This window comes from Ascaphus truei, chromosome 2 (genome assembly GCF_040206685.1).
Source record: "Ascaphus truei isolate aAscTru1 chromosome 2, aAscTru1.hap1, whole genome shotgun sequence".
In the NCBI taxonomy this organism is placed as follows: domain Eukaryota; kingdom Metazoa; phylum Chordata; class Amphibia; order Anura; family Ascaphidae; genus Ascaphus; species Ascaphus truei.
Window position 1 is genome coordinate 470,178,867 of NC_134484.1, and position 22,378 is coordinate 470,201,244.

Sequence of the window (22,378 nt, forward strand, 5' to 3'; positions counted from 1 at the left end):
GTTGGTGAGAGAGTAGTATTGCGTGCGTGTTGGTGAGAGAGTAGTATTGCGTGCGTGTTGGGGGGTGGGGGAGAGTAGTATTGCGTGCGTCTTGGTGAGAGTAGTATTGCGTGCGTGTTGGTGAGAGAGTAGTATTGTGTGCGTGTTGGGGGGGGGGGGGGAAGTAGTATTGTGTGCGTGTTGGTGAGAGAGTAGTATTGCGTGCGTGTTGGTGAAAGAGTAGTATTGCGTGCGTGTTGGGGGGGGGAAGTAGTATTGTGTGCGTGTTGGGGGGGGGGAGAAGTAGTATTGTGTGCGTGTTGGGGGGGGGGAGAAGTAGTATTGTGTGCGTGTTGGGGGGGGGAGAAGTAGTATTGTGTGCGTGTTGGGGGGGAGAAGTAGTATTGTGTGCGTGTTGGTGAGAGAGTAGTATTGTGTGCGTGTTGGGGGGGGAGAAGTAGTATTGTGTGCGTGTTGGGGGGGGGGGAGAAGTAGTATTGTGTGCATGTTGGGGGTGGGGGGGAGAAGTAGTATTGTGTGCGTGTTGGGGGGGGGGGAGAAGTAGTATTGCGTGCGTGTTGGGGGGGGGGAGGGAGAGTAGTATTGTGTGTGTGTTGGGGGGGGGGGGGAGAAGTAGTATTGTGTGCGTGCTGGGGGGGGGAGAAGTAGTATTGTGTGCGTGTTGGGGGGGGAGAAGTAGTATTGTGTGCGTGTTGGGGGGGGGGAGAAGTAGTATTGTGTGCGTGTTGGGGGGGGGGAGAAGTAGTATTGCGTGCGTGTTGGGGGGGGAGAAGTAGTATTGCGTGCGTGTTGGGGGGGAGAGAGAGTAGTATTGCGTGCGTGTTGGGGGTGGGGGAAGAAGTAGTATTGTGTGCGTGTTGGGGGGGAGAAGTAGTATTGTGTGCGTGTTGGGGGGGGGGAGAGAGTAGTATTGTGTGCGTGTTGGGGGTGGGGGAAGAAGTAGTATTGTGTGCGTGTTGGGGGGGGAGAAGTAGTATTGTGTGCGTGTTGGGGGGGGTGAAGTAGTATTGTGTGCGTGTTGGGGGGGGAGAAGTAGTATTGTGTGCGTGTTGGGGGGGGGAGAAGTAGTATTGTGTGCGTGTTGGGGGGGGGAGAAGTAGTATTGTGTGCGTGTTGGGGGGGGGAGAAGTAGTATTGTGTGCGTGTTGGGGGGGGAGAAGTAGTATTGTGTGCGTGTTGGGGGGGAAGAAGTAGTATTGTGTGCCTGTTGGGGGGGGGGGAGAAGTAGTATTGTGTGCGTGTTGGGGGGGGAGAAGTAGTATTGCGTGCGTGTTGGGGGGGGAGAAGTAGTGTTGCGTGCGTGTTGGGGGGGGGAGAAGTAGTATTGCGTGCGTGTTGGGGGTGGGGGAAGAAGTAGTATTGTGTGCGTGTTGGGGGGGAGAAGTAGTATTGTGTGCGTGTTGGGGGGGGGAGAGAGTAGTATTGTGTGCGTGTTGGGGGTGGGGGAAGAAGTAGTATTGTGTGCGTGTTGGGGGGGGAGAAGTAGTATTGTGTGCGTGTTGGGGGGGGGGAGAAGTAGTATTGTGTGCGTGTTGGGGGGGGAGAAGTAGTATTGTGTGCGTGTTGGGGGGGGGAGAAGTAGTATTGTGTGCGTGTTGGGGGGGGGGAGAAGTAGTATTGTGTGCGTGTTGGGGGGGGGGAGAAGTAGTATTGTGTGCGTGTTGGGGGGGGAGAAGTAGTATTGCGTGCGTGTTGGGGGGGGGAGAAGTAGTATTGCGTGCGTGTTGGGGGGGGGAGAGTAGTATTGCGTGCGTGTTGGGTGGGAGGGAGAGTAGTATTGCGTGCGTGTTGGTGAGAGAGTAGTATTGCGTGCGTGTTGGGTGGGGGGGGGGAGAGTAGTATTGCGTGCGTGTTGGGGGGGGGAGAAGTAGAATTGCGTGCGTGTTGGGGGGGAGGGAGAGTAGTATTGCGTGCGTGTTGGGTGGGGGGGGAGAGTAGTATTGTGTGCGTGTTGGGGGGGGGGAGAAGTAGTATTGCGTGCGTGTTGGGGGGGGAGAAGTAGTATTGTGTGCGTGTTGGGGGTGGGGGGAGAAGTAGTATTGTGTGCGTGTTGGGGGTGGGGGGAGAAGTAGTATTGTGTGCGTGTTGGGGGTGGGGGGAGAGTAGTATTGCGTGCGTGTTGGGGGGGGGAGAAGTTGTATTGTGTGCGTGTTGGGGGGGGGGGGAGAAGTAGTATTGTGTGCGTGTTGGGGGGGGGAGAAGTAGTATTGTGTGCGTGTTGGGGGGGAGAAGTAGTATTGCGTGCGTGTTGGGTGGGGGGAGGGAGAGTAGTATTGTGTGTGTGTTGGGGGGGGGGAGAAGTAGTATTGTGTGCGTGCTGGGGGGGGAGAAGTAGTATTGTGTGCGTGTTGGGGGGGGAGAAGTAGTATTGTGTGCATGTTGGGGGGGGGGAGAAGTAGTATTGTGTGCGTGTTGGGGGGGGGGAGAAGTAGTATTGCGTGCGTGTTGGGGGGGGAGAAGTAGTATTGCGTGCGTGTTGGGGGGGAGAGAGAGTAGTATTGCGTGCGTGTTGGGGGTGGGGGAAGAAGTAGTATTGTGTGCGTGTTGGGGGGGAGAAGTAGTATTGTGTGCGTGTTGGGGGGGGGAGAGTAGTATTGTGTGCGTGTTGGGGGTGGGGGAAGAAGTAGTATTGTGTGCGTATTGGGGGGGGGAGAAGTAGTATTGTGTGCGTGTTGGGGGGGGGGAGAAGTAGTATTGTGTGCGTGTTGGGGGGGGAGAAGTAGTATTGTGTGCGTGTTGGGGGGGGAGAAGTAGTATTGTGTGCGTGTTGGGGGGGGGGGAGAAGTAGTATTGTGTGCGTGTTGGGGGGGGAGAAGTAGTATTGTGTGCGTGTTGGGGGGGGAGAAGTAGTATTGCGTGCGTGTTGGGGGGGAGGAGAAGTAGTATTGCGTGCGTGTTGGGTGGGAGGGAGAGTAGTATTGCGTGCGTGTTGGTGAGAGAGTAGTATTGCGTGCGTGTTGGGTGGGGGGGGGCAGAGTAGTATTGCGTGCGTGTTGGGGGGGGGGGGAGAAGTAGAATTGCGTGCGTGTTGGGGGGGAGGGAGAGTAGTATTGCGTGCGTGTTGGGTGGGGGGGAGAGTAATATTGCGTGCGTGTTGGGTGGGTGGACAGTAGTATTGCGTGCGTGTTGGGGGGGGAGAGTAGTATTTTGTGCGTGTTGGTGAGAGAATAGTATTGTGTGCGTGTTGGGGGTGGGGGGAGAGTAGTATTGCGTGCGTCTTGGTGAGAGTAGTTGTGTGTGCGTGTTGGGGGTGGGGGGAGAGTAGTATTGCGTGCGTGTTGGTGAGAGAGTAGTATTGTGTGCGTGTTGGGAGTGGGGGGAGAGTAGTATTGCGTGCATCTTGGTGAGAGTAGTATTGTGTGCGTGTTGGGGGTGGGGGGAGAGTAGTATTGCGTGCGTGTTGGTGAGAGAGTAGTATTGCGTGCGTGTTGGGGGGGAGAAGTAGTATTGTGTGCGTGTTGGGGGGGGAGAAGTAGTATTGTGTGCGTGTTGGGGGGGGGAGAAGTAGTATTGTGTGCGTGTTGGGGGTGGGGGGAGAAGTAGTATTGTGTGCGTGTTGGGGGTGGGGGGAGAAGTAGTATTGTGTGCGTGTTGGGGGTGGGGGGAGAGTAGTATTGCGTGCGTGTTGGGGGGGGGAGAAGTAGTATTGTGTGCGTGTTGGGGGGGGGAGAAGTAGTATTGTGTGCGTGTTGGGGGGGGGAGAAGTAGTATTGTGTGCGTGTGGGGGGGGGGGGGAGAAGTAGTATTGTGTGCGTGTTGGGGGGGGAGAAGTAGTATTGTGTGCGTGTTGGGGGGTGGGGGGAGAAGTAGTATTGTGTACGTGTTGGGGGGGGGAGAAGTAGTATTGTGTACGTGTTGGGGGGGGGAGAAGTAGTATTGTGTGCGTGTTGGGGGGGGGGAGAAGTAGTATTGTGTGCGTGTTGGGGGGGGGGAGAAGTAGTATTGTGTGCGTGTTGGGGGGGGGGAGAAGTAGTATTGTGTGCGTGTTGGGGGGGGGAAGTAGTATTGTGTGTTGGGGGGGAGTAGTAGTATTGCGTGCGTGTTGGGGGGGGAGAGAGAGTAGTATTGCGTGCGTGTTGGGGGTGGGGGGAGAAGTAGTATTGTGTGCGTGTTGGGGGTGGGGGGAGAAGTAGTATTGTGTGCGTGTTGGGGGGGGAGAAGTAGTATTGTGTGCGTGTTGGGGGGGGGGGAGAAGTAGTATTGTGTGCGTGTTGGGGGGGGAGAAGTAGTATTGTGTGCGTGTTGGGGGGGGGGAGAAGAAGTATTGTGTGCGTGTTGGGGGTGGGGGGAGAAGTAGTATTGTGTGCGTGTTGGGGGTGGGGGGGAGAAGTAGTATTGTGTGCGTGTTGGGGGTGGGGGAAGAAGTAGTATTGTGTGCGTGTTGGGGGTGGGGGGAGAAGTAGTATTGTGTGCGTGTTGGGGGTGGGGGGAGAAGTAGTATTGTGTGCATGTTGGGGGGGGGGGAGAAGTAGTATTGTGTGCGTGTTGGGGGGGGAGAAGTAGTATTGTGTGCGTGTTGGGGGGGGAGAAGTAGTATTGTGTGCGTGTTGGTGGTGGGGGGAGAAGTAGTATTGTGTGCGTGTTGGGGGGGGGAGAAGTAGTATTGCGTGCGTGTTGGGGGGGGGGAGAAGTAGTATTGTGTGCGTGTTGGGGGTGGGGGGAGAAGTAGTATTGCGTGCGTGTTGGGGGGGAGAAGTAGTATTGCGTGCGTGTTGGGGGGGGAGAAGTAGTATTGCGTGCGTGTTGGGGGGGAGAGAGAGTAGTATTGCGTGCGTGTTGGGGGGGAGAGAGAGTAGTATTGTGTGCGTGTTGGGGGTGGGGGAAGAAGTAGTATTGTGTGCGTGTTGGGGGGGAGAAGTAGTATTGTGTGCGTGTTGGGGGGGGGAGTAGTATTGTGTGCGTGTTGGGGGGGAGAGAGAGTAGTATTGTGTGCGTGTTGGGGGGGGGAGAAGTAGTATTGCGTGCGTGTTGGGGGGGAGAAGTAGTATTGCGTGCGTGTTGGGGGGGGAGAAGTAGTATTGTGGGCGTGTTGGTGGGGGGGGAGAAGTAGTATTGTGTGCGTGTTGGGGGTGGGAGGAGAGTAGTATTGTGTGTGTGTTGGGGGGGGGGAGAAGTAGTATTGTGTGCGTGTTGGGGGTGGGGGGAGAAGTAGTATTGTGTGCGTGTTGGGGGGGGGGGGGAAGTAGTATTGTGTGCGTGTTGGGGGGGGGAGAAGTAGTATTGTGTGCGTGTTGGGGGGGGAGAAGTAGTATTGTGTGCGTGTTGGGGGGGGAGAGTAGTATTGTGTGCGTGTTGGGGGGGAGGGAGAGTAGTATTGCGTGCGTGTTGGGGGGGGAGAGTAGTATTGCGTGCGTGTTGGGGGGGGGGAGAGTAGTATTGCGTGCGTGTTGGGTGGGGGGAGAGTAGTATTGCGTGCGTGTTGGGTGGGGGGGGAGAGTAGTATTGCGTGCGTGTTGGGGGGGAGTAGTATTGTGTGCGTGTTGGGGGGGAGTAGTATTGTGTGCGTGTTGGGGGGGGAGAAGTAGTATTGTGTGCGTGTTGGGGAGGAGAAGTAGTATTGCGTGCGTGTTGGGGGGGGGGAAGTAGTATTGTGTGCGTGTTGGGGGGGGGGAGAAGTAGTATTGTGTGCGTGTTGGGGGGGGAGAAGTAGTATTGTGTGCGTGTTGGGGGGGGGGGGAGAAGTAGTATTGTGTGCGTGTTGGGGGGGGAGAAGTAGTATTGTGTGTGTGTTGGGGGGGGGAGTAGTATTGTGTGCGTGTTGGGGGGGGAGAAGAAGTATTGTGTGCGTGTTGGGGTGGGGGGAGAAGTAGTATTGTGTGCGTGTTGGGGGTGGGGGGAGAAGTAGTATTGTGTGCGTGTTGGGGGTGGGGGGAGAAGTAGTATTGTGTGCGTGTTGGGGGTGGGGGGAGAAGTAGTATTGTGTGCGTGTTGGGGGTGGGGGGAGAAGTAGTATTGTGTGCGTGTTGGGGGTGGGGGGAGAAGTAGTATTGTGTGCGTGTTGGGGGGGGGGGAGAAGTAGTATTGTGTGCGTGTTGGGGGGGGGAGAAGTAGTATTGTGTGCGTGTTGGGGGGGAGAAGTAGTATTGTGTGCGTGTTGGGGGGGGAGAAGTAGTATTGTGTGCGTGTTGGGGGTGGGGGGAGAAGTAGTATTGTGTGCGTGTTGGGGGGGGGGAGAAGTAGTATTGCGTGCGTGTTGGGGGGGAGAAGTAGTATTGCGTGCGTGTTGGGGGGGGAGAAGTAGTATTGCGTGCGTGTTGGGGGGGAGAGAGAGTAGTATTGCGTGCGTGTTGGGGGGGAGAGAGAGTAGTATTGTGTGCGTGTTGGGGGTGGGGGAAGAAGTAGTATTGTGTGCGTGTTGGGGGGGAGAAGTAGTATTGTGTGCGTGTTGGGGGGGGGAGAAGTAGTATTGTGTGCGTGTTGGGGGGGGAGAGTAGTATTGCGTGCGTGTTGGGGGGGGGGGAAGTAGTATTGTGTGCGTGTTGGGGGGGGGAGAAGTAGTATTGTGTGCGTGTTGGGGGGGGAGAAGTAGTATTGTGTGCGTGTTGGGGGGGGGGGGGAGAAGTAGTATTGTGTGCGTGTTGGGGGGGGAGAAGTAGTATTGTGTGCGTGTTGGGGGGGGGGGGAGTAGTATTGTGTGCGTGTTGGGGGGGGGGAGAAGAAGTATTGTGTGCGTGTTGGGGGTGGGGGGAGAAGTAGTATTGTGTGCGTGTTGGGGGTGGGGGGAGAAGTAGTATTGTGTGCGTGTTGGGGGTGGGGGGAGAAGTAGTATTGTGTGCGTGTTGGGGGTGGGGGGAGAAGTAGTATTGTGTGCGTGTTGGGGGTGGGGGGAGAAGTAGTATTGTGTGCGTGTTGGGGGTGGGGGGAGAAGTAGTATTGTGTGCGTGTTGGGGGTGGGGGGAGAAGTAGTATTGTGTGCGTGTTGGGGGGGGGGGGGGGAGAAGTAGTATTGTGTGCGTGTTGGGGGGGGAGAAGTAGTATTGTGTGCGTGTTGGGGGGGGAGAAGTAGTATTGTGTGCGTGTTGGGGGTGGGGGGAGAAGTAGTATTGTGTGCGTGTTGGGGGGGGGAGAAGTAGTATTGCGTGCGTGTTGGGGGGGGAGAAGTAGTATTGCGTGCGTGTTGGGGGGGGAGAAGTAGTATTGCGTGCGTGTTGGGGGGGAGAGAGAGTAGTATTGCGTGCGTGTTGGGGGGGAGAGAGAGTAGTATTGTGTGCGTGTTGGGGGTGGGGGAAGAAGTAGTATTGTGTGCGTGTTGGGGGGGGAGAAGTAGTATTGTGTGCGTGTTGGGGTTGGGGGAGAAGTAGTATTGTGTGTGTGTTGGGGGGGGGGAGAAGTAGTATTGTGTGTGTGTTGGGGGGGGAGAAGTAGTATTGTGTGCGTGTTGGGGGGGGAGAAGTAGTATTGTGTGCGTGTTGGGGGGGGAGAAGTAGTATTGTGTGCGTGTTGGGGTTGGGGGAGAAGTAGTATTGTGTGCGTGTTGGGGGGGGGGGGAGAAGTAGTATTGTGTGCGTGTTGGGGGTGGGGGGAGAAGTAGTATTGTGTGCGTGTTGGGGGGGGGGAAGTAGTATTGTGTGCGTGTTGGGGGGGGGAGAAGTAGTATTGTGTGCGTGTTGGGGGGGAGAAGTAGTATTGTGTGCGTGTTGGGGGGGAGGGAGAGTAGTATTGCGTGCGTGTTGGGGGGGGGAGAGTAGTATTGCGTGCATGTTGGGGGGGGGGAGAGTAGTATTGCGTGCGTGTTGGGTGGGGGGAGAGTAGTATTGCGTGCGTGTTGGGTGGGGGGGGAGAGTAGTATTGCGTGCGTGTTGGGGGGGGAGTAGTATTGTGTGCGTGTTGGGGGGGAGAGAGAGTAGTATTGTGTGCGTGTTGGGGGGGGGAGAAGTAGTATTGTGTGCGTGTTGGGGAGGAGAAGTAGTATTGCGTGCGTGTTGGGGGGGGAGAAGTAGTATTGTGGGCGTGTTGGGGTGGGGGAAGAAGTAGTATTGTGTGCGTGTTGGGGGGGGGGGGGAGAAGTAGTATTGTGTGCGTGTTGGGGGGGGGGGAGAAGTAGTATTGTGTGCGTGTTGTGGGTAGGGGGAGAGTAGTATTGTGTGTGTGTTGGGGGGGGGGGAGAAGTAGTATTGTGTGCGTGTTGGGGGGGGAGAAGTAGTATTGTGTGCGTGTTGGGGGGGGAGAAGTAGTATTGTGTGCTTGTTGGGGGGGGGGGAGAAGTAGTATTGTGTGCGTGTTGGGGGGGGGAGAAGTAGTATTGTGTGCGTGTTGGGGGTGGGGGGAGAAGTAGTATTGTGTGCGTGTTGGGGGGGGGAAGTAGTATTGTGTGCGTGTTGGGGGGGGGGGGGGAGAAGTAGTATTGTGTGCGTGTTGGGGGGGAGAAGTAGTATTGTGTGCGTGTTGGGGGGGAGGGAGAGTAGTATTGCGTGCGTGTTGGGGGGGGAGAGTAGTATTGCGTGCTTGTTGGGGGGGGGGGAGAGTAGTATTGCGTGCGTGTTGGGTGGGAGGGAGAGTAGTATTGCGTGCGTGTTGGGTGGGGGGAGAGTAGTATTGCGTGCGTGTTGGGTGGGGGGGGAGAGTAGTATTGCGTGCGTGTTGGGTGGGGGGGGGGAGAGTAGTATTGCGTGCGTGTTGGGGGGGGAGAGTAGTATTGCGTGCGTGTTGGGTGGGGGGGGAGAGTAGTATTGCGTGCGTGTTGGGGGGGGGGGAGAAGTAGAATTGCGTGCGTGTTGGGGGGGAGAGTAGTATTGCGTGCGTGTTGGTGAGAGAGTAGTATTGCATGCGTGTTGGGGGGGGGAGAGTAGTATTGCGTGCGTGTTGGGGTGAGGGGAGAGTAGTATTGTGTGCGTGTTGGTGAGAGAGTAGTATTGTGTGCGTGTTGGGGGGGAGAGAGAGTAGTATTGTGTGCGTGTTGGGGGTGGGGGGGAGAGTAGTATTGCGTGCGTGTTGGTGAGAGAGTAGTATTGTGTGCGTGTTGGGGGTGGGGGGAGAGTAGTATTGCGTGCGCCTTGGTGAGAGTTGTATTGTGTGCGTGTTGGGGGGGGGGAGAGTAGTATTGCGTGCGTGTTGGGGGGGGGAGAGTAGTATTGCGTGCGTGTTGGTGAGAGAGTAGTATTGTGTGCGTGTTGGGGGTGGGGGGAGAGTAGTATTGCGTGCGTCTTGGTGAGAGTAGTATTGCGTGCGTGTTGGGGGGGGGGAAGTAGTATTGTGTGCGTGTTGGTGAGAGAGTAGTATTGCGTGCGTGTTGGGGAGAGAGTAGTATTGTGTGCGTGTTGGGGGGGGAGAAGTAGTATTGTGTGCGTGTTGGGGGGGGAGAAGTAGTATTGTGTGCGTGTTGGGGGGGGAGAAGTAGTATTGTGTGCGTGTTGGGGTTGGGGGAGAAGTAGTATTGTGTGCGTGTTGGGGGGGGGGAGAAGTAGTATTGTGTGCGTGTTGGGGGTGGGGGGAGAAGTAGTATTGTGTGCGTGTTGGGGGGGGGAAGTAGTATTGTGTGCGTGTTGGGGGGGGGAGAAGTAGTATTGTGTGCGTGTTGGGGGGGAGAAGTAGTATTGTGTGCGTGTTGGGGGGGAGGGAGAGTAGTATTGCGTGCGTGTTGGGGGGGAGAGTAGTATTGCGTGCGTGTTGGGGGGGGAGAGTAGTATTGCGTGCGTGTTGGGTGGGGGGAGAGTAGTATTGCGTGCGTGTTGGGTGGGGGGGGAGAGTAGTATTGCGTGCGTGTTGGGGGGGGGAGTAGTATTGTGTGCGTGTTGGGGGGGAGAGAGAGTAGTATTGTGTGCGTGTTGGGGGGGGAGAAGTAGTATTGTGTGCGTGTTGGGGAGGAGAAGTAGTATTGCGTGCGTGTTGGGGGGGGAGAAGTAGTATTGTGGGCGTGTTGGGGGTGGGGGAAGAAGTAGTATTGTGTGCATGTTGGGGGGGGGGGGGGAGAAGTAGTATTGTGTGCGTGTTGGGGGGGGGGAGAAGTAGTATTGTGTGCGTGTTGGGGGTGGGGGGAGAGTAGTATTGTGTGTGTGTTGGGGGGGGGGGGAGAAGTAGTATTGTGTGCGTGTTGGGGGGGGGAGAAGTAGTATTGTGTGCGTGTTGGGGGGGGGGGAGAAGTAGTATTGTGTGCGTGTTGGGGGGGGGGGAGAAGTAGTATTGTGTGCGTGTTGGGGGGGGAAGTAGTATTGTGTGCGTGTTGGGGGGGGGGAGAAGTAGTATTGTGTGCGTGTTGGGGGGGAGGGAGAGTAGTATTGCGTGCGTGTTGGGGGGGAGGGAGAGTAGTATTGCGTGCGTGTTGGGGGGGAGAGTAGTATTGCGTGCGTGTTGGGGGGGGAGAGTAGTATTGCGTGCGTGTTGGGTGGGAGGGAGAGTAGTATTGCGTGCGTGTTGGGTGGGGGAGAGTAGTATTGCGTGCGTGTTGGGTGGGGGGGGGGAGAGTAGTATTGCGTGCGTGTTGGGTGGGGGGGGGGAGAGTAGTATTGCGTGCGTGTTGGGTGGGGGGGAGAGTAGTATTGCGTGCGTGTTGGGTGGGGGGGGGAGAGTAGTATTGTGTGCGTGTTGGGGGGGGGGGAGAAGTAGTATTGCGTGCGTGTTGGTGAGAGAGTAGTATTGCGTGCGTGTTGGGGGGGGAGAGTAGTATTGCGTGCGTGTTGGGTGGGGGGGGAGAGTAGTATTGCGTGCGTGTTGGGGGGGGGGGAGAAGTAGAATTGCGTGCGTGTTGGGGGGGAGAGTAGTATTGCGTGCGTGTTGGTGAGAGAGTAGTATTGCATGCGTGTTGGGGGGGGGAGAGTAGTATTGCGTGCGTGTTGGGGTGAGGGGAGAGTAGTATTGTGTGCGTGTTGGTGAGAGAGTAGTATTGTGTGCGTGTTGGGGGGGGAGAGAGAGTAGTATTGTGTGCGTGTTGGGGGTGGGGGGAGAGTAGTATTGCGTGCGCCTTGGTGAGAGTAGTATTGTGTGCGTGTTGGGGGGGGGGGAGAGTAGTATTGCGTGCGTGTTGGGGGGGGGAGAAGTAGTATTGTGTGCGTGTTGGGGAGGAGAAGTAGTATTGCGTGCGTGTTGGGGGGGGAGAAGTAGTATTGTGGGCGTGTTGGGGGTGGGGGAAGAAGTAGTATTGTGTGCGTGTTGGGGGGGGGGGAGAAGTAGTATTGTGTGCGTGTTGGGGGGGGGGGGAGAAGTAGTATTGTGTGCGTGTTGGGGGTGGGGGGAGAGTAGTATTGTGTGTGTGTTGGGGGGGGGGGAGAAGTAGTATTGTGTGCGTGTTGGGGGGTGAGAAGTAGTATTGTGTGCGTGTTGGGGGGGGGGAGGAATTAGTATTGTGTGCGTGTTGGGGGGGGGAGAAGTAGTATTGTGTGCGTGTTGGGGGTGGGGGGAGAAGTAGTATTGTGTGCGTGTTGGGGGGGGGGAAGTAGTATTGTGTGCGTGTTGGGGGGGGGGGGAGAAGTAGTATTGTGTGCGTGTTGGGGGGGGGGGAGAGGTAGTATTGTGTGCGTGTTGGGGGGGGGAGAAGTAGTATTGTGTGCGTGTTGGGGGGGAGAAGTAGTATTGTGTGCGTGTTGGGGGGTGGGGGGAGAAGTAGTATTGTGTGCGTGTTGGGGGGTGGGGGGAGAAGTAGTATTGTGTGCGTGTTGGGGGGGGAGAAGTAGTATTGTGTGCGTGTTGGGGGGGGGAGAAGTAGTATTGTGTGCGTGTTGGGGGGGGGGAGAAGTAGTATTGTGTGCGTGTTGGGGGGGGAGAAGTAGTATTGCGTGCGTGTTGGGGGGAGAGAGAGTAGTATTGTGTGCGTGTTGGGGGGAGAGAGAGTAGTATTGTGTGCGTGTTGGGGGTGGGGGAAGAAGTAGTATTGTGTGCGTGTTGGGGGGGGGAAGTAGTATTGTGTGCGTGTTGGGAGGGGGGAGAAGTAGTATTGTGTGCGTGTTGGGGGGGGGGAGAAGTAGTATTGTGTGCGTGTTGGGGGGGGGGAGAAGTAGTATTGTGTGCGTGTTGGGGGGTGGGGGGAGAAGTAGTATTGTGTGCGTGTTGGGGGGTGGGGGGAGAAGTAGTATTGTGTGCGTGTTGGGGGGGGAGAAGTAGTATTGTGTGCGTGTTGGGGGGGGGGAGAAGTAGTATTGTGTGCGTGTTGGGGGGGGGGGAGAAGTAGTATTGTGTGCGTGTTGGGGGGGGAGAAGTAGTATTGCGTGCGTGTTGGGGGGAGAGAGAGTAGTATTGTGTGCGTGTTGGGGGGAGAGAGAGTAGTATTGTGTGCGTGTTGGGGGTGGGGGAAGAAGTAGTATTGTGTGCGTGTTGGGGGGGGGGGAAGTAGTATTGTGTGCGTGTTGGGAGGGGGGAGAAGTAGTATTGTGTGCGTGTTGGGGGGGGGAGAAGTAGTATTGTGTGCGTGTTGGGGGGGGGGAGAAGTAGTATTGTGTGCGTGTTGGGGGGGGGAGAAGTAGTATTGTGTGCGTGTTGGGGGGGGGAGAAGTAGTATTGCGTGCGTGTTGGGGGGGGAGAGAGAGTAGTATTGCGTGCGTGTTGGGGGGGGGAGAAGTAGTATTGCGTGCGTGTTGGGGGGGGAGAGAGAGTAGTATTGCGTGCGTGTTGGGGGTGGGGGGAGAAGTAGTATTTTGTGTGTGTTGGGGGTGGGGGGAGAAGTAGTATTGTGTGCGTGTTGGGGGGGGAGAAGTAGTATTGTGTGCGTGTTGGGGGGGGGGAGAAGTAGTATTGTGTGCGTGTTGGGGGGGGAGAAGTAGTATTGTGTGCGTGTTGGGGGGGGGGGGGGGAGAAGAAGTATTGTGTGCGTGTTGGGGGTGGGGGGAGAAGTAGTACTGTGTGCGTGTTGGGGGTGGGGGGAGAAGTAGTATTGTGTGCGTGTTGGGGGTGGGGGGAGAAGTAGTATTGTGTGCGTGTTGGGGGTGGGGGGAGAAGTAGTATTGTGTGCGTGTTGGGGGTGGGGGGAGAAGTAGTATTGTGTGCGTGTTGGGGGTGGGGGAGAAGTAGTATTGTGTGCGTGTTGGGGGTGGGGGGAGAAGTAGTATTGTGTGCGTGTTGGGGGTGGGGGGAGAAGTAGTATTGTGTGTATGTTGGGGGTGGGGGGAGAAGTAGTATTGTGTGTATGTTGGGATGGGGAAAACCTGACAACAAGAAGTAGAACCCATCCTGTAAAGCTGGGAGTGGGGCTCTTCTTGTGATTTCCCTCCTTTGATATTGTATTATAGAGGAATGGAAAAATCCTGGTCTCCTAAAATGTTACCGCTGGCTGTGCTGCATATGTTGGTGGCGCAGTGAGTCTCTCGCAGAGCGGTCAGACGTTCCCCTCCTCCCTATCGCACTTCTGTCTGTTTCTGAAGAGCGTTAAGGAGGAAGGAGGGGAACTTCTGGCAGCTCTGTGAGAGAACGTGGTGCAGCTGCTGCAACGAAGCGTACGGATCTCACCCTGGGCAGGAAGGACTGAACCTCGTCCACCCCGGGACTACATCTTCACCCCTTGCGTGTCAGGCACGGTGTGCGCGTCGCTGTGTCTTGCCCCTGAGAAACCACGCACATACACATCCTGCCCCCTCCCAAAAAAAAACCCCATTCTGCCTGCTCAGCAAATCCCTTAAACATAGCCTCCCCTGCTCAACAACCTCCCGCCCCGAACCCCAATTTCTGGCTCCTAAACATTCTGTCTAGCTCCCAATAATAACATATTTGTATCCACCCGTGGAATAAATACCTTGTTGTAAAGCAATATTTCACTGGTCCCTCTGGCAGAAAATGTTTTAAGAGCAAATTACATCTTATCCGATTGGATAAAACCACCAGGTAACAAGTCACATGTCTGGGCGTGTCACCCAAAGATCTACGAGTTAAGCGAGTATGGTAAAGCTGCAGACCCAGCAATATCCTACGGGTGGGTTTTTGTTTTTTAAATAATAATCAGTTCTGTACCAATATAGTGGACGGCAGCCCACCCGATCCTACGCATGCGCAGTTGGGACCAGCTCTGCCTGCACACGCGCAGAGACAGGCAGTTCCACAAGCGCAGGCGCACAGATACCCACCACATGGGCAGAGGGCCCCAGCTCTGCCTGCACACGCACAGAGACAGGCAGTTCCACAAGCGCAGGCGCACAGATACCCACCACATGCGCAGAGGGCCCCAGCTCTGCCTGCACACGCGCAGAGACAGGCAGTTCCACAAGCGCAGGCGCACAGATACCCACCACATGCGCAGAGGGCCCCAGCTCTGCCTGCACACGCACAGAGACAGGCAGTTCCACAAGCGCAGGCGCACAGATACCCACCACATGCGCAGAGGGCCCCAGCTCTGCCTGCACATGCACAGAGACAGGCAGTTCCACAAGCGCAGGCGCACAGATACCCACCACATGGGCAGAGGGCTCCAGCTCTGCCTGCACACGCACAGAGACAGGCAGTTCCACAAGCGCAGGCGCACAGATACCCACCACATGCGCAGAGGGCCCCAGCTCTGCCTGCACACGCGCAGAGACAGGCAGTTCCACAAGCGCAGGCGCACAGATACCCACCACATGCGCAGAGGGCCCCAGCTCTGCCTGCACACGCACAGAGACAGGCAGTTCCACAAGCGCAGGCGCACAGATACCCACCACATGGGCAGAGGGCCCCAGCTCTGCCTGCACACGCGCAGAGACAGGCAGTTCCACAAGCGCAGGCGCACAGATACCCACCACATGCGCAGAGGGCTCCAGCTCTGCCTGCGCACGCACAGAGACAGGCAGTTCCACAAGCGCAGGCGCACAGATACCCACCACATGCGCAGAGGGCTCCAGCTCTGCCTGCACACGCACAGAGACAGGCAGTTCCACAAGCGCAGGCGCACAGATACCCACCACATGGGCAGAGGGCTCCAGCTCTGCCTGCACACGCGCAGAGGGCGGCAGGATCAGCAAGCGCAGAGGCAAATAACAGCAACCCGCACAGCCGTTTCCCTCCATCAGCACGGATGACTCCTCCCGCGCATGCACAGACGGCAGCCCAACCGATCCTTCGCATGCTCAGAGGCGGTCAGCTCCACGCCGGTACCGATGCATGCGCAGAGCCACCCAGCACCACCAGCGCCTGTATCCACATACTCAGGCTTGGACAACACACACAAATGAAAGGGTTTGTGTCCGCGTTCTAAGTCAGACTTCTGTGCGTTTTATCACCGGAATTGTATTTTGATTTGAATGATTTTTATGGAATAAAAGACTTTTGAGAGTGACAAAACACAAAGACGTTTCACTTATAAAGCGCGTGCACGGCACACACCCCATTTTTTTTTTTTAAACAACTCTGAAATTACATTTTTAATGTTTTATAAAATGGTTGTTTCTCTAGCAACCATTTTACAAAGTCACATCCCCTTCCTCTTCTGAAACAGGCTCTGCCACGCCCCTATGTGCCCTGCCCTCCCTCCAGCAGTGCACCAATTAAACCTAGTGACTGCCTAGTCACATGATCTTCCACACAGACCTTAGCATCTTTGGTTCTCTTCTGCTGCACTGGCAGCCATTTAGTGAACCCCGAACGGAATCTTCGCCGATCGATCGGCAACTTAGCTAATTACTTATTTTGTTGCTTGTATTGATGCACATATTAAAAGGGATGGGAGGGGGTTTAAAGGCAGCTTGGACCGCTGCTTTAAGATTAGCAAATGGATCTCCTGTACTCACCTAACAGCTGCGGGTCCATGCTGGCAGTGGGCAGCGCTCCTCTGGCTGTGCTGACATAGGAGGCTCCTAGATCTAGATTTGCTGGTGACAGTGCTGCCGGAGACCCATGTGAGGTTGTGTCTATAGGAAGAGAAACAGAAGAAATGTCGTTCGTATGGTCCTTTATAAAATTGGACCAACCAGTATTATACAGAACAAGCTTTCAAACCTAAGATTATTCACACAAGACGACCCCAAGAGAGGCAAGAAAGACAGGGGTACAGGAAGACATACGGCCCATCCACAAACAGGAACTTCATTTCAATATTAGTGCAAAATGTAGAGGCTTCCGGATTGTGTCACAACATAACCAGTTTATATTAAAATCGCAGTATAGAGTCAGATCAACGGCCAGAAAAATAGCAATGCCCTCTTAGTGCAGGAGCTTACAATCGCACAAGGCGCACTGAACACTACAAAACGTACTGTGTAAACCCCCTCCACCTAGTCTATGTACGTACAGATACTACTGCAAATCTTACGTGCAACACAGCAGCAACTCGTTATAGCATCCAACATGGGATTAAAAATAAATAATCTGAAAGAAATGACAAAGCAGCTCCCTCGCCCGCCAACCAGACTGTCCCCCGCGCCCAATTAGATTTTATATTTGATCAATCTGGTGCTGTTTATTTTTCACATGAAAATAGTGACTCACCTAATAGTGATAGATAAAAAAACTTGGTGCATAGGGAAAAAATTGACTAACACTTGAACAAGTGACCACCGGGGGTCACTATAAGCCCTATAACCTGCACTCTAAAGTTACAACATCCAATTATAGATGTAGTAGGTAGATGGGTATAATATAATTAATAGGACCAATAGGGGGTCCAGAAGACCCCTAACAACAGACTTAAAGGCGGTATTAAAATCAAAAAAATGATAACATTTTTATTAAACCAAAATGTGAACAAAACAACAAATAAGGAAACATATAGACAAAGGATATTAAAATCCCCGGCGGGAGAGACGGCTGAGCATGGGGTGAGCCGGTGTATAAATACAACCTAGGCTCAAATGGATAATTATCCTATAGGTATATAAAGGTATAGAGGGAGGATGTATATACAGATATACTGTTAAGCTTAACACCCAGGATTAATTACCTTGATGATAGTTATAACCACCTAACATGGCGCATATTAAGGACATAGAAAGATTTCTCTCCAATGGAAATGGTGTTTCCATATACATATATGTTCACACTTAGTGACTATATGCAAAAGACACAAATGGATATATGTATAAATACATGTATATCTAGTAACTAGAGGAGATGGTATTCCTCAGAATACAGATATACCAGACTGACCGGAATACGTACAGATCACATCAATATGGTACTATAACGTTATTACCCGTGTATCCACGTAGGTATGGTCAGGGAGAGAAAGCAAGTATATATGTCTATGTCCAGCGCTATACTACCTTATCTTCAGACCCCATGTAAACAGAGCGTCTCTTCCTGGTGCATGACGCATGACATTATATTATACCCATCTACCTACTACGTCTATAATTGGATGTTGTAACTTTAGGCTGCGTCCATAGAATGCGGAGCAGCGCTGAGCCGCGCGGACGCTGATGCTTACCTAATCAAGCATGAGCGATTTCATGCCCATGGTGGCGAGCCAGCGGCCGCGATCGGGAGGCGGGGCAGTGACGTCGCTGGGCCAATTGCCCGCGACGCACCGACATCAACAAGCACGACGCCGTTGACGCTGCTTCGCGCTGATTGGATGTTTTCAGCCAATAGCGCGCTGAAAAACAGCTTGGCTGTCGGCTGAAAAATCCAGCGCCTCAGCACGCCTGCGGACGCTCGCGTGAGCCCCCTCTCAAGACATCCTCATTGAGGATGCAGGGGCTCAGCGCGGAGCGTCCGCACGGCTCAGCGCGGCCTGTCCCTCTATGGACGTGGCCTTAGAGTGCAGATTATAGGGCTTATAGTGACCCCCGGTGGTCACTTGTGCAAGTGTTAGATATGGCTGTTTATTTTTCTAGTTTCACAGCAGACTCTTTGATAAAAGCTCCCGATTCTCTCTCGGGTCCCGCAGTCCTGCTGCACACTGACACTGCCTCCCTTTCCTATTTGATACGGTGAGAAGTGGGTAATGCAGAGTAACCAGCGCAGTAACGTCCCCTCACCTGACCCCACATTAAATAGGGGGGTTTCATACCTCCCCACCCTCCTCATTTTCTTCCTTCTCCGTGACCGCCTGTTTCTCACATTCCGCCTCTTTGTACCTGGCAGGAACACCCTGCAATTCCACAGCACAGTATGATGTATGCATAAAGAACCAGTAAAACCCACAATAACACACAGCAGGTAGATGCCCGCGTCCTCTGTACGAACTGGGCAGCTTGGAGGTCATAAGGTTGTAGGACTGTCCCTCTGTATAAAGCAAACGTGATTTTTGTAAATACAGATCAATGCTTCAAACGTCCCATTTATTATTAAGAAACCAAAAGGGAACAAAGAAGCCCCAGTGCTTCCGAGTAGAAAAGAAACGGAAATTAACTGTATGGTTTGTCGCATTGGATGTGCAGAAATGCCCAATGGCCTTTAGCCAGGGGCGGCGTGTCCTTGCAGCACATTTATGGGTCCGCACTGGTGGCCTTTGGTCAGTGAGCCACCCTCCTGTGGGGTCCAAAAACTATTACAAATAAATAAAGGGGAGGTTGGGGCGAACGGTTTTAACTATCTGTGACAGGGCCGTAACCCCGGTCTAAATAGGAAGCCTTTATCTGACTGAGTCCAGCAGGGAGCTGGTTAATTGCAGCTAGAGGAAGCAAAAAAAGGAGAAGAGAACCCCTCTGGTAATGCTACCGACAGATCCATGCAGATCATTCTTCCTGTAATTGTACGGGTAAATAAGAATTGTAACTCAGGTAGTGTTAGGACCTGCTAATGGTCATGCCTTGTAAGTGGCAACAGGCTTAAGATGCTTTGGCCAAAGGGTTGAACTAAATGACCCTTTTTCAACAGCATATATATAGGTATTGCACGGTGTATTTTTGTCACATTGGAAGTAGCTTGGGGCATCTTTGTCTATTTTTTGTTGTATACCCTACGTCACTGAGGAAGCTAATGCGAAACGCGTCTGACGGTTTTTGGTCATCACAGGCCACCATAGTGAGAAAGTTGAATTTCCAATTTTGGCCAGCATCTCGCCGGGAGCGCATGTGCGACGGAACAGTGCTGTGTAAGGTGTGCGCAGAGAAGAAAGCAGACGGAGGAGGACCCAGCTCGTGCACGGGCGTTTGGAAACCTTCCCTGCCGCTTGCTGAACTCTACGCACTACCCAAAAGACACTACCAACTGGAAACCAGTCTACACATGACAACCCATCGCTGAAAGGGACGCTCTGTGGAGTCTGGATCTATCTCCTCCCTATGCCAATAATATTTGGCCGCTTGTGAGTTTTTAATCTCTATTTTTCTGTATGATAATAAACGTTATTACACTATATTTTTTTCCCTTTTCCCTATTCTCTGAGGAGTCATCAGGGGGCTTCCCCTCACCCCCAACCCACCCTCCACCCAGAGGAGTAGTCATCTGACCAAGATCAGACACCTAATGTGAGTGTCTCCTCCCTTACTGAATATTCATTATTTCCCCCTTAAATGAAGAAGAATCAAGATATCTATGTATGTTGAATTTTTCCTCATTGTGGTCCCCCTCTCTCTTTTATTTTCTACGTTTATATATGTCCTGGAGCCACAAGCAGAACAACGCGCCTGAGGATCCCTCCCTTTTCCCTTCTACACAATTATACAGAGGTTGGCGAATCACCTCTGAGAGACTCGGGCAGCGGAACTGCATTGTGTGAAGGACTAAAGGTCACGTATCGAACAGTAGGATACCTCCTTTGGCGCAACTTCTCTATCTCCTTTATACCCAGTTAGGGACGCAACTTTTATTATCTGAAGTAAAGAAGGGTGGTTAAGGGGTGATAAGCGATTTGGGGGAAGGATTAAGGGTGGAGAGAAAAAAGTTCCCCCAAGATCATTTAACTTTGACTTCAAGCCTTTTGTATTTATGCTAGGGGAAAAAAACCACAGCAATAATGTCATGCCCTATTTAACCACATGGATATCATTTTAGAAGCTTACAGGAGCTCTGGCGGTTTAACTTGGTTTTAATATGACGAGGAATTCTGCCAAAAGCGGTCTGTTCATGCAAAGCTGGCTCGGGGCCCGAGATGTTGACCTGTGGTTGTCTATAATCTCAGAGGCTAATTTCCCGACAGCCGCCGGCCCACAAAGAAATTCAACCAGGCCGGCAGAGTTCAGAACCAGGCCGGCAGAGTTCAGAACCAGGCCGGCAGAGTTCAGAACCAGGCCGGCAGAGTTCAGAACCAGGCCGGCAGAGTTCAGAACCAGGCCGGCAGAGTTCAGAACCAGGCCGGCAGAGTTCAGAACCAGGCCCGCAGAGTTCAGAACCAGGCCCGCAGAGTTCAGAACCAGGCCCGCAGAGTTCAGAACCAGGCCCGCAGAGTTCAGAATCAGGCCCGCAGAGTTCAGAACCAGGCCCGCAGAGTTCAGAACCAGGCCCGCAGAGTTCAGAACCAGGCCGGCAGAGTTCAGAAATGGAGTATGGTGTGTTTTTAATAACCGTGATTTGCTTATCTGTGCCCTAGGTGGGACTGTCCCTGTAATAGCAACTAATGATACCTCTGGGCTCCAGATTGTGCTTATCTCCCCTGGGCTGTTTCTCTATTCTCCTTGCTGGGAGGTGTCTCTCCCCTGGGCTGTCTCTCTATTCTCCTTGCCGGGAGGTGTCTCTCCACTGGGCTGTCTCTCTATTCTCCTTGCCGGGAGGTGTCTCTCCACTGGGCTGTCTCTCTCTCTGCTCCTTGCTGGGAGGTGTCTCTCCACTGGGCTGTCTCTCTCTCTGCTCCTTGCTGGGAGGTGTCTCTCCACTGGGCTGTCTCTCTCTTTGCTCCTTGCCGGGAGGTGTCTCTCTACTGGGCTGTCTCTCTCTCTGCTCCTTGCTGGGAGGTGTCTCTCTACTGGGCTGTCTCTCTCTCTGCTCCTTGCTGGGAGGTGTCTCTCTACTGGGCTGTCTCTCTCTCTGCTCCTTGCCGGGAGGTGTCTCTCTACTGGGCTGTCTCTCTCTCTGCTCCTTGCCGGGAGGTGTCTCTCTACTGGGCTGTCTCTCTCTCTGCTCCTTGCCGGGAGGTGTCTCTCTACTGGGCTGTCTCTCTCTCTCTCTGCTCCTTGCCGGGAGGGGTCTCTCTACTGGGCTGTCTCTCTCTCTGCTCCTTGCTGGGAGGGGTCTCTCTACTGGGCTGTCTCTCTATGCTCCTTGCTAGGGGTTGTCTCTCCCCTGTGCTGTCTCTCAGCTCCTTGCTGGGAGGTGTCTCTCACCTGGGCTGTCTCTCAATGCTCCTTGCTGGGAGGTGTCTCTCCCCTGGGCTGTCTCTCTCTGCTCCTTGCTGGGAGGTGTCTCTCCCCTGGGCTGTCACTCTCTGCTCCTTGCTGGGAGGTGTCTCTCCCCTGGGCTGTCTCTCTACTCCTTGCTGGAAGGTGTCTCTCCCCTGGGCTGTCTCTCTGCTCCTTGCTGGATGTCTCTTTCCCATGTAGGAACACATGTATGAGATGAGCAGTGTGGGAATTTAGCTGCTCTCCTGTGATTGGTGCAAAGGGATGGGGGCGGTGTCTTTAGCTTCTCTCCTGTGATTGGTGCAGACAAAGGAAGAGGCGGTGCCTTTAGCTGCTCTCCTGTGATTGGTGCAGACAAAGGAAAGGGCGGTGTCTTTAGATGCTCTCCTGTGATTAGTGCACAGGGATGAGGGCGGGGTCTTTAGCTGCTCTCCTGTGATTGGTGCAGACAGCGGATGGGGCGGAGTCTTTAGCTGCTCTCATGTGATTGGTGCAGAAAGACGATGGGGGCGGAGTCTTTATCTGCTCTCCTGTGATTGGTGCAGACAGATGGGGGCGGAGTCTTTAGCTGCTCTCCTGTGATTGATGCAGCCAGATGGGGCGGAGTCTTTAGCTGCTCTCCTGTGATTGGTGCAGACAGAGGATGGGGGCGGAGTCTTTAGCTGCTCTCCTGTGATTGGTGCAGACAGAGGATGGGGCTCTGTGAAAGTCTGATCTTTAGTAACACAGCAGCTGGTATTGAAGAGGTTAAGCTGAGCCCCTCAGATATAGGAGAGTGTAACTTTTGCCTCTCTAGCAGCGTTAAATTATATGCCAGGCCTTTACCTTCCCTCTCCTCCCTGGCACAGAATTCTGGGAGTTGTGGTCCTGGTCTCATTCCTCTCTATAATATTTGCCCAAAAGCAGAACTACAATTCCCAGAAGTCCATGCGGCACCAACGCCCACGCAATAACATTCAGCCAATCAGCGAAGGTCTCCCTGGAGACATGTATATTAACGTCTCCCTGTACAGTGACACAGTGACACAGTGACACAGTGACACAGTGACACAGTGACACAGTGACACAGTGACACAGTGACCTCTCCCGTTCATGCATGTCCTTGGCACTGAGTTATGAAGACAAATAATACATAGTTACATTCAATGAACAGGTTGTTACACATGCAATGTACACATTATTATTATTATTTCATGAACAGGTGCACCCAATATATGTGTATGGGAATTGTAAGGCCGCGCACTGTGACACTTCCCCGCACACACCCTGACACCCACAATCACTGTGACACTTCCCCGCACACACCCTGACACCCCCAATCACTGTGACACTTC

General features: G+C 54.1%; 1 protein-coding gene across 1 annotated transcript in view; it reads right to left on the reverse strand.

Moving 5' to 3' along the window:
• The window catches only part of LOC142488360 (uncharacterized), a 49,593-nt gene extending 28,314 nt beyond the window's left edge, over nucleotides 1-21,279 (reverse strand). Inside the window, exons 1-2 of the mRNA XM_075588791.1 lie at nucleotides 21,030-21,279; nucleotides 15,618-15,737 (exon numbers count right to left, since the gene is read on the reverse strand). Of these exons, the coding sequence (XP_075444906.1) occupies nucleotides 15,618-15,636 (19 nt within the window). The 5' untranslated portion in view covers nucleotides 15,637-15,737; nucleotides 21,030-21,279. The remainder of the gene's footprint in view (nucleotides 1-15,617; nucleotides 15,738-21,029) is intronic.
• Nucleotides 21,280-22,378: the final 1,099 nt, after the last annotated feature.